Source organism: Gordionus sp. m RMFG-2023, chromosome 4 (assembly GCF_954871325.1).
Source record: "Gordionus sp. m RMFG-2023 chromosome 4, tfGorSpeb1-WG-v2, whole genome shotgun sequence".
Lineage (NCBI taxonomy): Eukaryota > Metazoa > Nematomorpha > Gordioida > Chordodea > Parachordodidae > Gordionus > Gordionus sp. m RMFG-2023.
In genome coordinates, this window is record NC_088778.1 from 8,523,114 (window position 1) to 8,547,817 (window position 24,704).

Consider the following 24,704-nt stretch of genomic DNA (forward strand, 5'->3'; position numbering starts at 1 on the left):
AAAAATAAATTCTTTATATTCATAAAATATCGATAGTTGGTAGTAGAGATAGATTAATTTAAGTTATCCCTTATAAATTCTTTGAAAAGAGTATCAATAAATAAATAGGTAAAAATAATAACAAAAAGGCACCACCGCCGAAGGCGGCGGGAATTTTTAGGGGGGTAGGCAAAGGTTTTTGAAAGGAGTTTGCATCCAGTAAAAATCCTGTCATGTAGACGCTGCTAGTGACGCTATATAGGTAAAAAAATTCATATCTAATGAGCCATTTATGTTTTTTATATTTATCGATTGAAAAATTGCGAATGCAAGTTTTGAGTTTTGTAAATTGCTTTTGATCTTCCTTTATTAATAATCAATTTCTTCGCATCATGAGCTAAATGATACTTCTAATCAATTTTTAATATTAAATTTGCAATTATTAAACATTTTAAATCAATTAATTCTTTTAAAAAGAATAAAAAAATTTATTATAAAAAAATTTTTCTTTCTCTTTTATTAATTAAAGAAAAATAAGCATTTTGTCATTTGCTTACCCAAAGTTTATTTTTTTAAACATAAATTGTACAATTCATTCGCATTTTCTCTTTATTTATAAAAAATAAGCAATTTTATATTTGGTTTCCTAATATTTATATTTTTTATCATAATAAAAAATTTACAGGAATGTATGAGCATGAATTTTTTTTCTAAAAATAAGCAATATTAAATTAGCTTCCCCCGTGCATATTGTTTTTAACGCAACAAAAATATTATTATTTATTTAATAACACTATTTTTTTAGGTATAATCAAAATCTTTTAACATAGTATAAAATTAATAATAATTTTTTACGTAATAATAATAATATAATTTTTTTTAACATTATAAAACAATATTCTTCTTTTTAACTAAGTCAGATTAGTATTAATTTTTAACCAGAGTTGTTAAAAGATCGAATCAAAAGATCGCCGATCCTGGATTCGTTCCTAAATTTGTCAAATTTCCCAGATTTATGATCCTGATATAAATTAAGGATAGTGATCGAGATCATTTTTTTTAATATTCGATCCCGATCCTTTTAAAAATTAATTTTTTACTTAAGAAGCAATAATTAAAATGAAAATTTAGAAAATTAAATTGAAATATTATTTTTTTAAAAAAATAACTATCTACAACATATTTTAACTACTTCCATTCCACTTCAACAATTTCCTAAATTATTTAAACCGAAATTTAGAGCTTACAAGTTTTATTTATTTAATTATATTATATATAATAAATAAATTCTAGGTTTTAATAAAGTCCTCCTAGATTTAGAAGATAATACATCTACTATTAATGTATAATAAATTAATTATCATTTTTTAATATAGATTTCCTTCACTGTATGAAGACAATAACATATTGACAGCAATAATTCACCTAAAATTTAAACTAAATTGGCCTATATTAATCTATCATAAAATCTGTTAGTAAAAGAAAGGTTAATTGCCTATTTGGAAAATATGCAGGATCAACCATATTCAGATGCTTCAAATGAATGTATGGATGAAATAGATACCTTTTTGAGAAATATTCTTCACAAAATGCTCGTTTCATTAATAATTTTTTTTTATTGAAATGATGATTTAAATAATATTTTTAATACTTATAATTTAAAAAAAAATTTATTGAATATAACATACCTTTGCCATCAAGCCCTCCTGTGGATCTCTTGTTTAGTAAAGCTAAAATGTGCTTAATGAAAGACGTTGATGTTTAAATGATAATAACTGAAAAAATTTTATTATTAAAAGATAATTTTAATTATAAATGAATATATTCTAATTGTTATACTTATATTATATTATTCAATTACAATAAATTTATACTATACAATATTTATATTATTTTTATATTAATGCATCGATCAGTAATTTCCTTCAAAAATTTAAATAAGAAAAGGATCGTGATCGCAATCCTTTTTTTTAAAAAAAAAGGTCGATTCTGGATTTCGATCTCTTTTTTTTGAAAAGATCGTGATCGGGATTCGATCTTTTTAAAAGGATCTATTAACAAGATCTCCAAATATTTTAAGTAAATGCTCTGAGAATGTGCTTCTTACTGGATCACACATTATTTTTCTTAGCTAAAATCAAAAGATTTTAAAGAATCAAATACTATTCTTTTTGAGATATCTGATCATCAATTGAAAACATGAGGCGTAACTATTGATTGATATACTTTTCATAGACTGCTAAAACGTCTGGTTTAGTATAATTGTAATTTTTTTCAAATTCTGATGCTTAATTTATGAATATTTATTTTTTTAGCTTATCTTAATATAATCTGATTCTGAAATCACCTTGGTGTAGCTGGCTTGTTTATGTAAGAGAGAGAGACGGCGTATTGGCAATTGTGCTCTATGAAATTTTTTCTGTTAAATTTTCATTCACCATGTTTATCAATTAATTTTATCAAAGCCATGGACAAAATAAAGAAAACTCATTACAGGTGACCCCTCAGAGTATACCTTCCCAATTTCTTAAGCATTCGTTCCTCTCTAGGGTGCCATGGTCCTTTTTTAAAAAATTGTTGTATATTTATATATATTTAATTTTTTTCGATAATTTTTAATATATATTTTTTATTTTAAATATATTTGTAAATTTTTATCTAAAACATCCATTTTATAATCAAATAACTTAAACTATTTTTTGTATTTCATTGTAAACGTTTACTATTTTCTTCTATAAATATAATAATTATTCAAAAATATATAAATAAAATTAAAAAATTAATATTTCAATAAAATATTCAATAATAGTAAAAAATATATATCTTGCCGCCACGCCGCCAAATTTACATCTGTGGCAGTCTAATGAGGGCCGGCACTCTTTGGCAGAAGAGTCAGTAGGACTAAAAATTACTGGCGGCAGCTAATCTATGCCTAGGTGCACAGATCTACTTATTTTACATGTGGCAATGAGTAATGATAGCATAAAAATATCAGCTCGATAAAAAAGAATTATAAAGCTCTATCCCTAAACATATAGCTCTTTCCCAATCATAGGTAGCTATAATTTTTCTATGGGGGGGGGATTCACTTTTGGGTGACTTCATACCCATATTAATTAATATATTATATCGTGTATAAGTAGACTGGATTTCCAATATATTACATTGTAGGGCAAAATTCCAGTACAAGTTAATGATTGGCTTAACTCATTTAGATTACTATATCGTCATTGGATGGCAATCGTTAAAAGGCAATCAGTGACCCGGCAAAGGCAGATTCATATGATATAAAGTCTCAACTACTTCCATTCTTTATGATTATTAAGTTCTGATGAGCTTAATTCTAAACAACAACCTTACCAATGTCGTCTGCAGTACCTGGATATAATAATAATCATACTAGTTTCTCAAGTATATCCAATAGGATTTTCAATGATACAAATTGGTTATTGTATTTTTAAAGATATGAAAATGCATTTTAGAACATAAGAATTTAAAGAGATATATTTTACGACTGTTAAGATATCGGAATTATTGATGCAAAAAGTAACAGTTTTAACTTTTGCATGTTTTTGTAAAATTTAATCTAGTGAATAGAATTCCAAAATTATATAATGTTATTTGTACAATAAATATTTTAAGTTATCTAGTGGTAATAATGCTTTTCAAGTTAAGCTAAAATAAAGCAGAGTAAATTGGGAGAGGAAAATAACCTCTAAAGGGAGTTGCATCCGTTGTTTAAAGTAGCTATGTATTACTGGTTAAGGCAAACAAACTTATATATGAAGGCGCATCTCATTGAGATGAGAGTGTTAATTTTTAAAAGAAATATCTGTCTAATTAGTTTATTCGAGTCTGGGAGCTCGTCAAGCGCGCCTAGAACTCTATCTATTTAAGAGAGATAATATTTAGTGCCGCTGGATTAAATAAATAAAACTATATTTCAAAAACTTCTTTGAGGCAGTACAAACTTTGAATATCTAAATTTGAATTAGGAATACCTTCCTAATAATATCAAAGCAATTATATTTATTAAGTTTAGATATAAATAAGAAATATTTATTAAAACTAAATGATTCTACTTATTTAAAAAATTTTTTTAAATAATTTCTAGGCATTAATTTATTTTAAAAAATTAATCAAATTTAAGTTATCATATATAAATCTTTAAATTTAATGCGTATTTTCATATTTCTTCAAAACCAATTTTATAAATATTGAACTAAAATATAAGTTGGTGGGGAAGGGTAAAGAGGTTTCATAACCGAGCAGGGCTGTATGGATCTTAAAAAAAAGAATATCATATTATATAACATTACATTATAGTAATCAAACCATAATAATTTCTTACAAAAATCATGGTTCGCTTTAATATTATAAAAAAAGTCAAATATTATTTTAATTTTAAATGTTTAGACATATAGAAACATTGTTAATAATATCTTTAGATTTAAGTTTTTTTCCACATCAATCATAACCCTATAAATATATTATAAAATCATAATTTAATTAAATTCTTTTATATAAAAAAAAAACTTTAAACCACACAATTTATATTCTTTAAAAACAAAATTTTATTTATAAATTAATATTGATTAAAATTAATGTTAAAATAAATCAAAAAACCAAATTATTTGTAAAAATTTAAGGCTTTTTTTAAATAATTAAACTATGAGTGAAGGCCATATTAAGGGTACTGAAGAAATTAAAGATATTTAATTTTATTAAATTACTGATAAATTATTGTATGATTATTTTGACTCGTTCGTAATTCGTATTTATATTTAGGACGGATATGGTACTAATCATTAGTTACTTATAGATAAGTTATAAATTCTCTGCTCCTTAATAGAGATATTTTAGCCAAGTGTCCTAATCTTAATTATTTATTTTTTTTACAAAATTTGAAACATTTGACAAAAATAAAGAAATAAATTTTTTGCTCTTATCGAAAAATAAAAAACATGTTTATAAAAATTTTTTATCATAAATTTAAAATTTTTAAAAATTTTTTTTGGTAAATTTTTGAAAATTGCCAAATTTTTTAAAATTTTTGGACATATCATTTGCTAATTATTAAACAACAAATTTAATATTGAATAAATTATTTGTTGAGATCTGGTTTAAACGGTAGTCCATTGTTGAGCTATAGGTAATGAATTTTTTTAACCAGCCACTATTTCTGTCCAGCAATTGAGAATGGTTTTTTTGCATATCATAATTATTCATTTAACTCTTGAATGGTATGCGACTGCATGAAGAAATTTTGAATCATAGAAAAGTGACGCTATTATTATTTTTCAATTATTTTAAGATTTTGAAGCAAATGGGAAAAAAATTTTATAACGTGATAAAATTAAAATTTCAGTGAAGATGAACCATAAAAAAGTGACAATTGCCATATTCATTATTTTTCAATTATTTTAAAGATTTTGGAGCAAATGAGTAAAAATATAAATTGTAAGCATGTTAAAAAAATTTCAGTAAAGATGAACATTAGAAAAGTGATAATTTTCATATTCCTTACTTTTTAACTTTCTATACAGGCATATGTTATATAAATATTATTAAAAACCACCACTCTAGACTAAAATATATCATTATCAATATTATTTTAGAGATTATATAAGAAAATTTTGCAATTTTTAACTACTTATGATATGACCTATCTCATTTTGTTTTATATATTGTGTTTATAATTTAAAACACTATTGGAAATTATCAAAGTCGATTATTTGTTAATTGCAACAATAAATCAGAATTATACGTTATAAGTAAAGTATGATCTTTATCTAATGATATTAATACACGGTATATAATACTTATTAATAATACAGGAGAAACTAGCGCTATTTTAAATCTTTTGATTCAAAATACCATAAATTGTGAAAAAAATACTGTCCACAAAAATAAATATATGTGTGAGATTCCCCATTCATTATGCTAAATAATTGTTGGCATAGCATATTTTTTCGTTTCGTCCAGAATTACAGCATACCCTTCATGCCCTAAAATTGCAAATATTTTAAATAATATCAAATCAATTATCTTGAAATTTGGTAGATATATTCCCTATAACAAAATCTTAAACTACTATAAAAACCAGGCAAAATTACTTTCAGGTTTATTTATTACCAAGTATACCTTCCAAAATAGGAATCAAATATTTTCATTATTTGTGTTTGATTAGATCAAATATTAGTATTACTTTGTACGATTCGAATAAATACGAATAATAAAAACATCATTCGATTTGATTCATAAAACATTCTGTTCGAAAATTAAATTCTTTAAAAAAATTATCAAAAATAGTTTATTAAAATATTTTACAATAAAAAAAAATCTTGTCTAAAGCTCAATTTATACTAAAATTATTTAAAATATTATATTGTTGTAATTTTTTACAATAGCTTAGATTAGGATTAAACTCGTTCATAGGATTCGTAGTGCAGGCTTAAAAATAATTTAAATTTTATATTATTTTACTTTCCAAAGAACATCCTATACTCTTTTTACTTCTTATTTTCTTATCTCATGTAATATTATTTCATTCTATTTTATTAATATAGTTAGTTTTATTATGTAAAAAAAATTTTTAAACATATTTTATTAAAATTTATAATATTGTAGTTTTATATTATTATTTTATTTTTAATTCTAAAAAATAAAACAATTTAAAAATAAATGATACATCCAGTGGCGTAGCTACGGGGGTGGTTTTCGGGTTTGGACCCCACCCAGAGCAAAATTTTTTTCCTAGATTATACGTTTAAAAGACTTAAAAGTGACTTTATATCAAATAAATACCATTATAATTTATATTTTTCTGGTTTTGATGTTTGTGGAAGGATATTATATTACTATTGAAATTATTCTGGGTAGTATTATTATAAAGTCATTGAGAATAATCTACTAAATTATAATAACATATTATTGATGCATTTAAAAAATATATTTATTATATATTATAGAAGATATGGTTATGATTTGTAAGATAAACCCGGCAGAAGCCCGGGTAAACGGGTCGAAGGCCCGTTAAAGGGGTCTGGAGGCGCAGCCCCCAGGCTTTTATATGTATGGACCCTCTCTAAGAAAAATTCCTAGCTACGCCACTGGATACATCTTAGATGAGCGGGCATGGGCTAAAAACCGGCTCGTTTCAGCAAAAAAATTCAAAAAAGCTTTAAAATATCGATTCTAATAATTATCACTTCTCTATGTGACATCTTTATGTTTATAATATATATTTTTACCCATTTGCTTCAAAAAAGTTTAAAGATTACGATTATGACAATTTTCACTTTTCTATAGTTCATCTTCGTTAAAATCTCAATGACTAAACGAATTAACGTAGATTAGTCGCTCCGAGTTTTTAGTTGAATTTTTTGATTATGACTATTAGTTAGTCGTAGCCGACTAAATTTAGTCAATTGACAACACTAATTGTTTATAATGACTATTATATTTTGAAACATTTATTTTTAATAACATTAATTTAATAATATTTTATAAAAATAGGTACAAGATTAATTCAATGATAGAGTTTTTAATTTTCTTGTAGCCTTAATAATAAATTTATAAAATTTATTGAAAATTTTTTTTTTCTCTACCATAAGCTTTTCCTCAAAGTCTTATTTTATAAAACGCGTAAAAGGGAACTCAGACTTTATATATATATTAATCATTGAGATCATTGACTAAATCTTGATCCTTATTGGCAAAATTGATATCTGGGTTGCGCCAATATTGCCTGAAGTCCTTAATGTGTAAAAATTTATTAATCAGTTTTGGTAGTCACTAACCAAGAGTTATAAGCTATTAGACTGTCTTCTTCGAATTTTGAATGGTGATTCAAAAAAATAAATGACATCTAAATAAAATAATGGATTTCTCTAATTCAAAATAATTTTAATCCTATAATTTTATGTAGATATTTTTTTTTATCTTTTCTGTAAAATATTAGTTCAGAATTTAATAGGAATCAAATTCTAATATTGAGACGCAGCCTTCATGAAGTTTGCCAAACTTTTCATACACTAATTCTGTTGTTTAAGCCAATATGTAATGCTTAACTACATAATATGTAAGTTAGTATATTATTTTTTTCCCTTAATTACTTAGAATTATAATTACTTAAAGTAATTTTTACTGAATTCCCAAAAGATAATTTGGTTAAGTAAAAATTTTAATTTTCTCAGAATTGAATTTCTTAGAAAATACAATATATTGTTCAGAAATTTACTATTTATCTTATTTAAATGCATGAACATGATTTTTTTGAGTTTTAAAATAAATATTAATCTGTGTCTTAATAAATGGAAAATTGAATAAAATAATTCTTAGAAAATTAAAAAAAAAATTACTCAGCATAATCTTCTATGATTTTTAAAAATAATCTGAGAAAATCAGCAAAAATTCTTAACTTTTAGTATTTTTTTATCTTGATTATTCTAATCATTTTTAATTAGTGATCTGCATCGGGCCTAATTTTTCAAGCCCGGCCCAGCCCGAAATTTTTTTTAAAAAGTAAATTTATTTAAAAAAAATTTTTTTAAAAAAATTTACCGGCCCGGCCAGGCCCGAATTTATTTAAATACAGAAATTGATTTTTATAATTACTTAAAATAAAAGACATATGTTATATAGCGTTTAGTTTCAATAAATTAAATCAAAAATTTTTATTTTACATAAAAAATTCAATATAAAATTGATAAATTTAGATATATTTAATAAAATTTCCAAGGTCCGATCCGACCCGGCCCGAAATTTTTTTAAAAATATTAGGCCCGGCCCGGCTCGAACTCAATTATTTTAAATAGAAATAGGCCCTATCCATTTTTAATATTTGTTAAAATTTACTTTTAAAGACATAAAGCACATTTAAAAAATTTATGTTTGGGGGGGGGGGGGTGAATTTATATTTATTGAGGTAAAATTCTGAACCAAATATCCCCTCCATACTCACAACCATGCTGAGAAGAACCCAGAAATATATGGTTTAATTTATTTTTTATCATATCAAATAAAGGTTGCATGCTTACCCATTAGACCATTTCGCGATTATGATTTAGGGAACCTTTGTAAATTAATATTCAATATGTTGTTTTCCTTTATAAATGCATTCGAATATATTTATTATTGTTTCGCGGTAATGCGCTCGCAATAATGACTTTGTGGAAACATATTCGCGGTAAAAAATTTGCTGTAAAGAATTCGCGATAAAAGTTTTGCTAAAATGTATTCGCTCTATTAACTTCGTGGTTAAGGTTTCGCAGAAATAAATTCGCGCTATAAAATTCCTTCGCGATAAACGACATTCGTGATAGTTACGCAAAGAAGTGTTTCGCGATAAAAAATTGACCTAGGCTGTCACCCCCCTCCCCATAAATTTTATTGAAAATCTTTATAAGTTCAGATAGGCCTTTAGAATTTTCATAAAAATAATCCTGGTTTTTCATTTTTTTTTTAAATATTATTTTTTATAGAAATTTTAAATAATACTCGTTATTTTAAAAAAAATTATCAACTTTTACTTATTTTTTTCATCTTCTAGATTATAGTGATATATTGCATACACAATTTTCACTTCACATATTACTATATGTATTCATTTTTTGGAGATCGTTTTTATATAATTAAAATGGAATTTAATGGGAAAGGGGATGAGGATAGGACAATATATATATTTTCTCCTCCATTTAAGATAATTAAGTCAATAGTAAGAATTTAAACGATAAACTGATTTTGATTTAAGTGTTGAAACTTTTATCTTTGAAATTGATATTTGTAAATCTGAAGCCATATTTCCTCTTATCTTATATATATTTAATTTTATTTCTATTTCTATTTGTTTTAATTAAATTAGATTAGATTCGAGTGTATTACTCTGCTTAAAACATTTGAAGATTAGAGTTAAATGTGAATATACTAATATTTAGAGTTAGAATTTTATTTTCACCCCCCCCCCCTCCTTCCAAAAAAAAATCTCGATATTAAATAATCAATAACTAAACTTGTTTTTAATCACTTAAAAATTAATAATTTTTTTTAAAAAAAATTGGTAATTGATTTTCCAATAGTACTTTTTAAATATTTACTAATATTTGTTACATACTTACTATAAATCTTGATTCTGAAGAATAAGGGGTAAAAAATATTTAAAAAAAATATATTCTTTGATTTTTATTAATACTATTTAGAAATAAATTGCAATATGCTAGGCTTATTTCCTTATATTTTATGAACAACTAACTATAAATAATATATATTAAACAAATTATTTATGATAGGATCCAATTACAAATACACAATACACAATACAAATAACAAAAACAAAACGGTTGTTTTAGAGGAGATAAAAAACCTTAGTTGACATTGGGAAAAATTTAGATATAGTTAACTGGCAGGGCATTTTTCAAAAATTTTTAACGGGCAGAGTAAAAAAATTTACGAGTCGGGTGGCACTTGTATAATTTTTTAACAGGCCGGGTTGACCTCTAATTGTAGGTTATAGACCTGGCATATTTAAAATATTTCTTAATTTTACATGATATCGTCCTTAAATTTTAATACTAAAAATCAGGATTAATATCCTTAAAAGAACAATAGAAATGATAGGCGCAGCAAGTATTTTGATAAGGATGGAAACCATTAGGTGGATTTTTTTCCACAAATTTTACTGGAGGTTTTATAGGTCCCTTTGGCAAGTGTAAACAGCTCAATTTAGCAGATTTCAAATTTAGAATTTGGCCAAAATATTAATATGCAAGCCTCGAGATAACAGATGTCCAAGCTTTTCTGCCATTTATGAGTTCAGTGTGTAATATTTTTGGCTAAAATATTGGATTAGCCGTTTTTAAAAATCAAGCCGTTTATCAACACTACCTTTGGCTAAGGTAGATTTTCATAAAATTTATTTTGGTTTTTCATATTTTTTTATAAAATGGCTTTTTTTTCTAAAAATTTTAAACTATAATTGTTATTTTAAAAAGTTATTAACTATTTTTTTACTAATTTTCTTTCAAATTCTTTAGAATAATATATTGTATCAATTTTTGGAAGATAGGCTGTGAGAATTTTTTTTTAGCTTAAAATGATATTTACGAGAACATGCTAATTTCTGGTTATGCCTATGAAAAATAATTTAATATTATACTTATATGGTAACTCCTTAAATTTTTAAAAAATATAGACTATTATCTTAAAAGAAAAAGAGAAATCTTTTAATATTATACTCATTTTCTTTATATAAAAACTACATTGTGAAATTATTATTAAAATATGGAAAAAATTTAAGCATATCTACATTCTTTCCCTATCAATTTAACTGTTAGGGCATTTAGAAATCTAATCTAATTTATTTATTTAAATATCTATAAAATATATTTTATGATGATACACAAATACATACATGTATAGGTTGCAACTCACTGTATAGTACAAAAGTAGGATGAATTATTAAATGTTATTTAAAATGATAATTATAATTTATTGAAGGATTATGCCCTGTCCTTTCGACTAAATTTTGATATTCAAATGCTTTTTAGTCTGCTTTTGAACTAGGACACCCTATTTTGGTTTGTTTTAAGTATTTGTTGGAATTGGTGTTTAATATTTATTTTCATGTTTTTTAAAAAAAATTTCGTTTTCTATTTTCTATCTTGTTTTGTTTTTTTTTTGTTCATTTGTATATTTTTTGTTTGCCCTTATTTTATTTTCCGTTTTATAAAATAAAAAGCCAGCTGGTATTAAGTCGAGTCAGGACACACTCTAAGGCCTTTTAGCCTTTGCTCTTACACGCTTCTATTTTTGACCTATTTATTCTTTTTTAAATATTCCTTATTTTAAGACTAAAAATGAAATGCAAAAATATTGAAACAAAAAATTAGTATTTTTTTTTAAACACTGAAAATTTAAAACGTTCTCTCTTTGATGAATAAATATAAAAAAGAATATCAATAAAAATTTTAATTTTTAATAAAAAAAAAAATTATGTTTTTAATTCAATGCCTTATTTTTAAATTTAATTTCGAAAATACAAATTTTTAATAGAAAAATAATGTTTTTTATTAGTAAATGCCTTATTTTTAAATGTCGAAAACACGTTTTAAATATTATTCATTTTTATAAAATAAATATCCCCCGTTAAGATTGTGCAAATTTAAAAGTAAAGGGATAGATGTTTCAGGCTCACACTAGGTGACCAGTATCAACAAATTACTCAATCTAAAAATTTAATTTATGTGACATGTACATGCTTATTTTTAATAAAAATCTAACCCTAACTTATATGTGTTACTTTTTAAAATCAAGTATCCTTTTCCCAAATCTAAAACATCTATCAAGTCTTGACCTATATTCTTCTTGTTTAAGCCAAATAATATTTTTCAGTTTGGAACTTTACATACACTGGTTGTCAGTGTCTACCAGTACGCTACTAAGGGAACGTGGAGAACAGAGGATCTCCCCCTACCCTCCTAAAGATTTGAAGAAATACCTGAAAATTTTGAAATTATATTTTTATACCTAAAAAGAGTCATTTTGGAAATATTATTATAAAAAAGATTTTTTTAAGGCCCCTAAGACTGTAAAGACGACGCCCCCTGGTGTCTAATTAAGCGGCAAAAGGGTAGAAGCCGTTAGTCTCCAGATATTTTTAGAGGATAGGCACCATTGAGGGCAAGTAAAAAATATTTTGGGGATTGTGGTTAGGTATCCAGTCTTTCCGATCCTTTCTCTCTTTTATAGACGAAGTCGGGTGTACTTAGCTTAATTCTAATTTTTAAATCAATTGAAAAAAATCAATATATTTTTTCCTCTCTAGAAGCACTTCTCCTCTAACCCTTATATTTTTATTCTTATACTTGACAAAAATTTAACGAGACAGCAACAAAATAATAAATTTATTTAAATTTTAACTATACATCTATTTTAGAAAATGTATCACAATACATCAAGTCTTTTTTATTAAATAAAGGATCTAATTTTTATATAATATAATTTTAAATGTCATATTTTTTGTTAAGATAAAGATTAAGGATTCGATGTACAAAATTTCTTATGATGAAATCTATTTAGTTAAGATAAATGTAGAATGTTTAAGAATATTGTTATAGTAATGAGGTAAGGAATAGCAAATTAAATTTTAGTATACACAATTTAATCTATTTAGTTCATTATCAGATTAACATAATAAAATTTATTTTATTTACCGGAACTGACGCTATAAAATAAATGATAAAGTTTGAATACCACCGGAACATTAAAAAGTATGTAATTATAGCCAAGAGCAACATTATATTAAAAAATAATTTAAAAAAAGCCTTTTAGTTCAAGCCGGCTACATATTTACTTATATATATTTTTATATATATTATATATCTACACTAGCTACACATAGTCTTTTCTCTTTGCTAATATTGAATATTTTATAGGAGACAAACTTCAATTAAAATTGGCCATCATGTAACCTATTTTTAATTGATTAAGATTATTTTCAATGGCAATAAGCCTCTTGTTTTCCTTTTACCTAAGTCCAACCCATTAAGAGTAATAATACAATTATGAGTCAAAATATTTTTTTAAGCATTTCTTTAATACCCATATTAATATTTTGTTTTAAAAATATTCCTAACCCCCCCCCCCTCTCTTTAGACCTAGACCCGTCCACGAGTGATAATTATCATTACAATCAAAAGATACAAAGGATATTTAATTAACTTTTATTAGATACCTATACATATTGAATTTGTATCCCCCTCTAGACTACAAGAGTGAATACTACTGAGTCTAAAAATATTTTTAATTTTATATTTGATACCCGCTATATTTTGTGTTGATAATATTTCTGACCCCCGGAGTGTTTGGCCTCTTGTTGGATAGATTTAGTGATTAGCTATCGATTGATACCTATATTGGAGGTATCAACTTTCAGAAGACCAAATAACTTATTAAATAAATAACATTTTGAGAACCCGTGAAGGCACAAAGCTAGGCTACTGCGATAAATGTTCAGTCATCCTATTTAGTGATAGGCAATTTCAAATCCGAGTATTGTTACATTTTATCACAAAATATGATATAAAAATGTGACAAGCCTTTTATTATATGAACGATATTATACGTTAAATAATTTACATATGAAACTATATTAAAATAAGATATACAAAATAAGTAAAATATTAAAAACTATAGCGGCTGAAAAATGAGAAGTAAAAAAGTCTAGGATAGCTCCTTGAAAATTAGCCTAATATTGAAGCTAATGTAGTTTGTTTAAAGGATGGCTATGGTCAGTCTTTGTCGGAGGAAAATTCTTGAGGTTCTTCTGTGAGTTTACAGATTTGAAAATCTAGATTTTTGAAGAATCCTAGGTCAAATATACCAAAAACCCAATCCTAAAAATCAAAGTTTAAAAAAGTCTTCAAACAAAAATCTTGAAGATTTTTTAATAAGATTTATTTAATAAGATTTATTTAATAAGATTTTTTTAAAAAGATTTTGGCATTTTTAGGCATAATTTGATCAAAAAAACTCTCTTTTCAAAATTCTTCAAAGATTTTTGCTCTTCTTTCAAATTCTGATAAAAATATAGTAATATATAGTTTTTAAAATATATAAAGTGATATAACATGGTTGAAGTTTGTTCTCAATTATCCAATCAATAAATGGTTAGATATTTTTAGAAATATTTTTTAAACCTGAAAGTTACAATGGGATAAGATTTAAAAATAATTTTCAGAATTTTCTTTTTTTAAAAATAAGGGAAAATCATTAATTTATGGTTTATGCAATATTACTTTTTTGGATCATAAATAATAAAAATTATTTTAGATTATCATTTATATTTCGTTGATAATTTTTTGGTTAAATCCTGACTAATTGTTATTCCGTGAAGCTCCAATGAAATTGATCGTATAGATATGTCATTTTAATATGTATTATATTTCATTTCCATTTTTAAATTGATCTATTATAGCTTAGCGTTTTTAAATCGATTTATGAGCCAATTATGATGGTTAAGGATATTGCCCAAGGTAGTACCTATCAAATTAATATTTTTCATTTGGATAGGTACTGTCAAATTTATTTATAATGTATATTTGAAAATTGTGAGTTTTGCAAAGCCTCCTTGGCCTACTTGGCACTTGCCACAATCAGATGGATTTGGGATCGAATCCCAGCAAAGATCATGTTTTTTTTTCTTAATCCAACTTGGTAGTTCAGTCTTTGGGTGGGGGGGGGGTGAATATATAGGAGATCGGATTTGACGACTAATTCCGTAAAAATATTAAATAATAAGCGGGTCTTATTATATTTATATGTTAACTTAGCAGTATCCATCATTAACCTCTTATTATTTGTTAACTATCAATTTCTTTTTAAACCTAGATTGAATTTTAATAAGGATATATTGATTCATAATATAATTTTTGTAATAATTATTTTGTTAAACTTAAATTAAATGTATGTCATAAAAATAGAGTTATCATATTTATTTGTTGTTTTATATAATAAATTAAGCCTGCCTAGACCTGTGCGCCGATGTCTCAAACGATGGCGGCGGTATTTTTTAATTTTTATATCGGCGTACGGCGGCGCGCCGATTTTGCCGCCGCCTATTAAATTGTCGGCGGCGGCGCAATATTTATTTAAAAATTTTTTTTAATGAATTTAATTTATAAATCAATTTATTTTTTAATGAATTTAATTTATAAATCAATGTATTACATTTTTTTATAATTTATCTTTGGGCGATCTTTACTTACACATTGTTAACATAGTTTAATTGATCTTAAATTATTTCCTGCCTCACTTCAATTAAAATTTATGTATTTTCTCATTCTCAGAAATAGACTAAGGAATTGCATTTTTACTCAGATCGAGTCACATCAACAACACATATAATAAATATTCTATTGATTTTTATTATAATTAATATAAATTTGGAATGCAAGCAAAATATAAAGTATGAAATATACTAAGTCAGAATTCAGATTTATCAAATTTAAATATTCTGAAATAACTTTAAGATTTTGAAACCTGGGATCAAGTTTGCTAATATCTAATGTTTAAAATATAATTTTATTAATAAAAATATAAAATAACTTGAAGTTCGGGAAACCTATGGTCAAGCTTTTTTTTCATATTTTCTTTTAAGCAAATAATATCTGAGCAATCAGATCTATTGATTTGTATATGAGCTTCTATTTCACTGCTAAATAATAACCCTAAGTTTATTGGCGATCCTTTTTAAGAGGAAAAAAATTCCACCGACTCTCGAAATGGATTTAATACTGCGTAAAGCTCATCAATCTTATCACATTTATTATTAAAGCGTTTTAAAGAATGTTTTCCTATTTTATTTAGAACATTATTTATAGGACTTTTGCTTACACTGCGAACACTTTCTAGCATAATTAGTATGCTATGCCAGCGGGTTGGGCAATTTAATTTTAAAGTTGTTGCATTAATTAGATTGGTTGGTGCAATGCTATTTCTATTATCCGATTCATCAGACATATCAAAATGGTCATCAAGTTATGGAACAGAATCATCAATATCCAAGATATGACCTGTTTCCTAAATTGACTGCAGACATTTACGATGTTCAGCCTCAATTTCGCATTCCAAATCAGCTACTCGATATCTGAGGGCTGAAATAATTTCTCTAATTTTTTTAATGAGAATATCAATTCTGGCAATTTTTTTTATGCCATCAACTGTAACCAAATTATGAAGTCCATGCCCTAAGCATAAATGATTCATAATCGCCTAATCTGACGCTTCTTTTGACATTGGCTCCAGCATCAGTTATCACATGTATTATTTTGGCTTATAAATGGAACTCCTCTTCAATACTATCAATCTCGATAATATTGTTCCCCCAGTATACTTTTGAGTCACATTTCTAGTTGCTAGGGTAAAATATTTTAAATCAAAATTTTCATATAAGTGATGAAGGCTAAATGTGATATAATTTCGACACTTGAAATGATCGGACCATAAGTGATAGAACAAAATTTTGGTCCACAATCAATCAGATTTAAAACATACGCCTTTATAGATAAATAAACATGGTCGAGTGCGTCCAACTATTGGTTGTCCTATTTGGGAATTCTTACGTGGAATAAATTATCTTATATTTCTATTTTTTAGGCAATTTATTTTTTAATAATCATTTTATATAAATTTTAAACCTTTAGAAAATCTGATATTCCTTTATTGTTTATAGAATCAAATGGCATTAAATCTAAGCTGCGCATTAAAACATAATTTCGCTCTATTAGATTTCATATTTATTTTAAATATTAAAATGAATTTAAAACAGCAAAATAATTAGAGCTGGAATGAAACAGATTATAAATTTTTTTAACTATCAAAATAAAGTTTTACATAATTAATTAAATAAATTATATATTAGGTTTATACATTAAAAAGATCTCAAAACAGAGCTGGCAATAAACAAACTAAAAATTTAGTTTTTTTGAACTTTCAAAATAAAGCTTTAATTTAACAAACAAGTAAAAATTTTAAATGAATAATAATAAACAATAATAATAACCTAAGAGCCATTTTTTATCTTTTATATTGTTGCTACATCTTGATGTTGCCTTTAAAAACATTTTTAAATTTGAATGGATTTATCATTATTAATATTTTCTGATATTTAATGGACATTAACTGTGCAGAGAAAGATTACTTGTACTTATATTCTTACTAAAAAAATTTATTTCATAACTAAAATAAAAATAAATTACTGTGAAAATGAATTAAGTATTTTCGCCAATTTTAAGCAATAATCAGGCATTATTGTGCTTTTCTTATTTTCATTCTTCAAAATAAGACTTCCAAAGTACCTCCAGACATAACTTGATTTATGATTAGTAGAGAGAGTTGATTTCATAATTGTATATAGGGTGGTTTAAAACGTGCAAATCCATATAAATAATTAATATGAATTGTTTGTGGAAATAAAATATGATGTATGAATAAATGTAAATAATATACACTATTCTATTATATATAGCAATAGAATACAATTCATATTTTAATTTAATTAATGTTAGTATTTAAAATAAAATAATATATATAAATATAATTAATATGCTTTCTAAAAATCACACACGCCGCGCCGCCGCCATAATAAAAATCGGCAACGAGCCGGCTCGCGCCGATGATCTCAATCGGCGGCTTTTCCGGCGTGAATAAAAATACCGGTGGCGCACAGGTCTAAGCCTGCCTCACAAAGAAATATCATTAATGGAAAAACAAAATTTTTCTGACTTCTCGTAAAAATCAGATACATACAGACGCGGAACAATTTCCACCCACATTTATTTTTTTTATATAAAATCAGGCCAGATTAAATTTATCATTTTAAATTGTACATTAATTAATCAGTTGGCAAATGTTGGAAAATAATTTAATGAAGTGTTTAATATTCAACTGCTTATATTTTCAATTTCCCTAAATAATTTTATAAAATACATCCAAAATTATTTAAAATAAACAAAATTTTTAATAATTCCTAACCAAGCAAAAAAATTTATTTTAAAGAATTCGAGCCGGGCTTGAAAGTGAATGGTTTTTTTGTTCCTTGGCGGGTCTCGGAAAATTATCATAAAATCTATATCAATTATAAGTTATAAAACGTTATAATTCATTTTTAAAAGAAGTAGATATTGTTATGTGCAAAAAGGATGAATAAATATATTAGTTGTTGAAAAGCGAAACATATCGCATTTTTTAAAATATTTATGCGATATATTTCGATTTTAACTAATATGCCATTTTGAATGATCACTAAATTCAAGTAATGCTAAACTGAAAGAAATTTTTTCTATGATTTACTTAATTTGTGTATATTTGCATAAGTGCAATGTAATTTTTTAAAATTTGAAGAATACATTTACTGCCACTGTATATCATCAAAAGAATTGTAATACTTTCAATTAGAGTTAAATTTTCTAAAGTTTTTAGGTTCAGGCTTCTTACCATTAAAAATGATGTTCTTAATTTTTTTTATAAGATAGATATGTAGTATGAATGTTAAATAAATTTAATTAAAAATAAATTAATGGCTTGGTTTATGAATTATTTTGATAAATTTTTACATCGATATTTCACATGTAAGATGATATAAATGTTATGTTAATAAATTTAATATTAATTAATAATATATGAAATTATATAAATATATAGTCATTTTAAAAATCATATTAATAAAAGAATAAATCTCGTTAAAACTATAGCTTTAAATTGATCACTCAAAGGCTTTTAATTTTTTTTAGCCATTCAGAGGACTGATTCTTTGAGTGAACAGTTTTAATTGATTAAATGTATTTGATAGTCATCAAAAATTAATAATTTTGTAGAGAAAATTATGCAAGTAGGTGATCTTGCTTATAAGTTTCTCTTATTAATATTTAATTAAAAAAGGAATTATACATACTATATACATTTAATATTAGTTTAATAGTTTAATATTATTAAAAATAACTGAATAAAATTTATATTTTAAATATATAAATATTTTTTAAAGATGATGACCATGTTAAAAATCATATTGGGGATAAGTTTATTCACCACTTACTCCATCCACATATCTCAACAGGTATTCGTTAAGGCCAAACCTTGGTTTGAGGAACAAAAACCCACAACTAATTACAGAATTTATAGGCTCATGAAGAAACCCTTAATTGTTAACAAAGACGGTATAGTACAAATATATTTCAATTGATAAATATAATTTTTTCTTAAAAAATATAGACAATGATTCAATACAATATTAAATAGATCTACGAGTCTCCTTTTTTTAGTAAATATTTAAATTTTTAGCTTCGAGATTTTTTATTTGTTGTTAAATAAATAATTAGAGTTTTTGAAATAAAATGTTATATAGGAACCAAGCTAACGTCTTGGAAATTTGGCGTATAACGTGATGATTTAGAATCTCTTAATTTTAGACCGCCATTTTTTAAAATATATATATAATTCTACCGGATATGATTCCTTAGCATGGTGTAGGGTAACCTAATCCCATTTTCAGATAATATTGCCGTGAACTTTTGAATTACTATTAATTTATATTTAAGGTATAAATATATAAAAACTTATGGCCAAATATTTCTAAATTCCAGTGTTGATAAACGCTACTTTTAAAAGTAGCGCACTATTGCTACCGCTATCGTTTTCAAATGAGTAGCGCGCTATTAGTTACTTTTTAAAAAAAGTAGCGAAAGCTACTATTTACGCTCTTTTGATTATTTTTAAAAATATTTTTTACGTAACTTTATTTCCACAAATAAAATATTGGTATAAAATATGACTGTAATTTGTTAAATATATAATATATATATATAATTTATTTATTATTGCACTTTAATAATAATAACATTTCTGTACTGTCATCCCCAAGTCTAGAGCGACCATCAGAAAGTATAAGCTTTGCCATACTAAATAATGGTTCAGCACTTGCACTTGAGGGCAACGCAGTATAAACACATTTTTCATATGAAAAAAATCATCAATATTTTTAGATTTAAAAAAGCATCTAGAGGTTCAATATTATTATTATTTATTTCAAAAAATCGTCCATAGAAGGCCGCGGTTTCGATCTTGCTATAGTATTAGTGTCGTGGTTAGGCATGGCATTTTTTAACGTTACCATCAGCCTATCAAGTTGCCATTTAGATTCAGTCAAATTAATGTATGGCCAATTTAACTTGAAACTAGGATGAACGATAGCAGCTATTACATTATCATCATCATACAGATCTGGAAATCTAATTTATATAAAGCGATTGTATTTATTATAAAAAAAGAAGAATACCTTTTTAATTTTCAAAATTTAAATTTATCTGAGATTTAGATTCATTTATAAAAAAATATTAAAATAGCATTAAATTATGGTAAATAAAGATTTTAAAAATATAATTATTATACACAAGGTAATTAATAATATATTAATTTTGAATTTTATATTAATACTATATATTAATATTATAGATTGTGTTGTAAGCCAACTTAAATTATGGCTAATCAAGCAATAAAGCATTTTATCATCTTTATAAAAGAACCATTATCCACCAAGCATAATGGTTGAATAGTATCTATTATAAAGTTCATTATGACTTTGTCAGCCAATTTTTGAGATACACCTGGTGTTGATGAATCCAAATTGTTTAATTTTGTTTGAATTAAATTTGATTTGGAAGTGGATGTATTTCTTCCATTATATTTTTCAATCTCTTTATAATTTGTGGTGTGAACAGTCTAAAATTATAACAGTAATACTTAGAATAAATATTATGTAGGAGATAAGTACATAAAAATGATTGAAATAATTATTTTAAAATGTTTTAAATAATTTAGATAAAATTTATGAATGATTGGTCTATGGTTTAAATTTATTTTAAAAATTAAGGATTAGCCTACTCATTGATATTAAATTTGTTTAATATCAACCTTTAAATGTTTTTTTCAAATTAAAGCTGCTTGTATGATTTGAGGATAAAATTTTGCGACACATCTTACATCGAAACTGATATCCAGTAGTAATTTTTTCTTCAAGATTAAAGTATTTTTTCAATTTTGGGAAAGGATAATCTATATTTTTCTCATTTTCCAAAGAAATTTCGCTATCTTCAACAATCTCACACATTTTTAATAACTAGATTTTTAATGTATATTTTAAAATATAAATTTAAATTTCAAAATTAAATTTAAAAAAAAGATTATTATTTTAGATTTAATAAAAAATATATTTTAATAATTTTTAGATGTATTTAGTAGCGAGCTACCGCTATCGCTATTTTCTAAAAAAAGAGTAGCCCGCTAAAGCTACCGCTACTGAAAAAAGTAGCGCGCTATTTTAACCACCCTCTTAAATTCATAGGGTAGGTTTACCTTAACATGCTAGAATACATTTCCGGAGAAATATGATTTTTTAAAATTTTAAAAAGGGCCCTCGTAAGTTGATTTAGACTTCACTTAGGATTCTGGAACACTTATTATACCAGCATAACTTACGACACATATAATATACAATATATTCGAGACCCTGCCTGTTATTATTAAAAATATTTGGGGGGCCTGGGCTTGAATTCTGAAATAAAATTTTTATATATTTTAAAATATTTGCAAAAAACAAGGCGCCTATATATTTTTCTTAATTTAAGAAACGTTGACTAAATATAATTTATACTTAAAATCCTATCAAGATAATGTAAATATGAGGTTCGAAGATATATTCCAAAAATATATGGACCCTTCAATTATGGAATATCCGATATACAGAAAGGCAATAATGAACAAGATTAATACTATCTATAAACTATTCAATCAAGAAGACCCTCAATGTATGCCATAAATAACAAATTTAAAAAATAAATAAATAAATATAGAAAGAAAGGAAGAAAGAAAGAATTGACCTTCATGGGCCGGACCGGCCCGTAGCTCATAGGCCTAATATTATATTTTCTAGCGGACCTGGGCAGGGCCTTGGGTTTTTTAATTTTTTAAAAGGCTTGGGTATAAAAAATTTTCATTTAATTTTAGTTTATTTAACACAGTGCCTAACTTAAAATATTGCAATTTTCTACTTCTAATAATAATAATTTCCAGTATTGCAAATAAAATGATTGCGTAAATACACTGAAATATTTGTATTTTCATTCAATATAATTAATTAAATTTTTCAATATGGCCTTGGGCCGGGCTTGATCAAAATTTTTTTAAACATATTATGGGGTTTGACAGGACCTGGGAATTTTTTTAAATATTTAATATGGGCCGGGCCTATAATTATTTTTTACTACGGGCCTGAACTGGGCCTGATCAAAAAATTCAATCCCATGAAGGTCTCTATCGATTAAGTTAAAGCCCAAATGAAGGTCTCTGATATATATATCTATTAATATATAGATATCCATTATGTTAAGGCTCGAAATTATCGCGAAGGTTATGATTATAAGCCCATCCTCTCGAAACGAATATGTAACTATTGATATGATATAATGAAATGAACTAAATCTACATGTATTTTGCTGTTATCTTTTCGTTATTAGATACAAATTAGAAAAAATTAATTTCTAAATAAGGCCCTAGTTTTAGCTCAATATTGTTTTAATGTCATTTAAATTAATTCGTGGATGGGATATATTATTAATTAATAGATTATGTTATACATATTCGAACAAATTTACATCCAATACCAATTTCTAAAAACATTCTTATAACTTTTTTTTGAGTTTATTATATAATATAATTAACTTTATTTTGATCATTTTTTTTCTATACCAAAATTTATAATTATTTTTTAACATTAATTTAAAAAGTTGGACTGGAAATACCGGATATGCTAAGTCAGGAAAAAGTCTATGGTCAATCCTTTTTGAACTCTGATAACAATATAAAAAGCTTACAAAATTTGATGGAGCAAATGCTTCAGAAAGGATAATTAATTACTCAATATTGTCGTTACTTTTTTCCCCTCTTTATATATAAAAGTATTTAATTTTTTATTTATAAACAATAAATTGCTATATGAAATATTATTATGCTTGTAAGAATAAAAGTAAATAAAATTTAAATCAAAATTTATTAAACATTGACCTAAAAAAAATATAAAATGTTTCATAGGCCTATCCGGGATTTTGCTAAGGAGATGGGGATCAATATGGGTTTTCCCCTATAATTATTAGAAGGTCTTTAGGACCCTTTATTATAGAATTTAAACATTTCAGATGAGAGGATAACGCGAGATAGTAATTAAATATTTGATTCTATTATATGTTTACACCATAATTGAGATTTGGTTTAAACATGTTACATTAATCTAAAATAAATGCTTCATATACATATTTTTTTTTTAACAAGACGAAAAATCAAATTATCAAAGTTATTGTTAGAACTATCAATTCTAAAAAAAACTAATCGGCTCAAAAATCTGACTCAAGGGTCAGCTTAGTGAGGGTTTTTACTTCCACTTTAATGGGATGTCCATTTATTTTATCATTTCTAAACTGTTTAATCACGATGCAAAAATATTTTTATTTAGATTTCCAAAAAACACATTTTAACATTAAAAAGTGTAAATATCAGAGGTATATAAATGTAAATATCTGAGGGATATTTTTTTTCTGTAAATAAATATATAAAAATTGAACTTCTTAAACAGTGATAGTTTTAAAATCTCTGAACTGACGAGCCCTTGAGCCGACTTGGCCGGATCTTCTTACATATAATATAAAGTTTGAAAATTTGAGGAAATAAAGAATTAAATAATTTAATGAGTATTAAAAGTATTAAACTAAATGTTTTCTTAATTTTAAATTAGGATAGAATTAAAAGTATATATACGCCGTTTAAAACTTTTCTTAAACAATAATACCCTGTGAATATTAGTTACTGCTAAGTCAAAAGATAGCGATTTGTGAAACAACGATAAACTTTTATTAAAATGCATTAAGATTCATATTATTATATATTAAAAGAAGGAACCACCCGATCGTTTCCAATGCTCTTTATCATACCCTATAGCACACATCCACCTACTTGGTTTCAGAAATAAATGGATTCGAACCCAGAATTATGTGATTAGCGATATACACTTGCACCGAATAGGCGCCACAGACGCTTTTCTATAAATAACAATTTTTTAAATATATATAATAATCATATGTGGCAGCAATCCAAGCAAAAAAATATAAAATCTCAAATTCCTT

The 24,704-nt window shown here is 25.2% G+C and overlaps 1 protein-coding gene across 3 annotated transcripts in view; it reads left to right on the forward strand.

Moving 5' to 3' along the window:
• Nucleotides 1-23,465, forward strand: part of LOC135927877 (uncharacterized) — a 26,247-nt gene extending 2,782 nt beyond the window's left edge. The window contains exons 1-5 of one of the 3 annotated variants that reach the window (XM_065464109.1): nt 10,021-10,125; nt 19,520-19,691; nt 22,200-22,337; nt 22,903-22,974; nt 23,316-23,465. In XM_065464109.1, coding sequence (XP_065320181.1) covers nt 19,520-19,691; nt 22,200-22,337; nt 22,903-22,974; nt 23,316-23,437 — 504 coding nt within the window. In that variant the 5' untranslated portion in view covers nt 10,021-10,125 and the 3' untranslated portion in view covers nt 23,438-23,465. Of the gene's footprint in view, nt 1-10,020; nt 10,126-19,519; nt 19,692-22,199; nt 22,338-22,902; nt 22,975-23,315 lie in introns of those variants that run through there. The other 2 variants (XM_065464110.1, XM_065464111.1) reach the window with 2 other exon arrangements.
• Nucleotides 23,466-24,704: the final 1,239 nt, after the last annotated feature.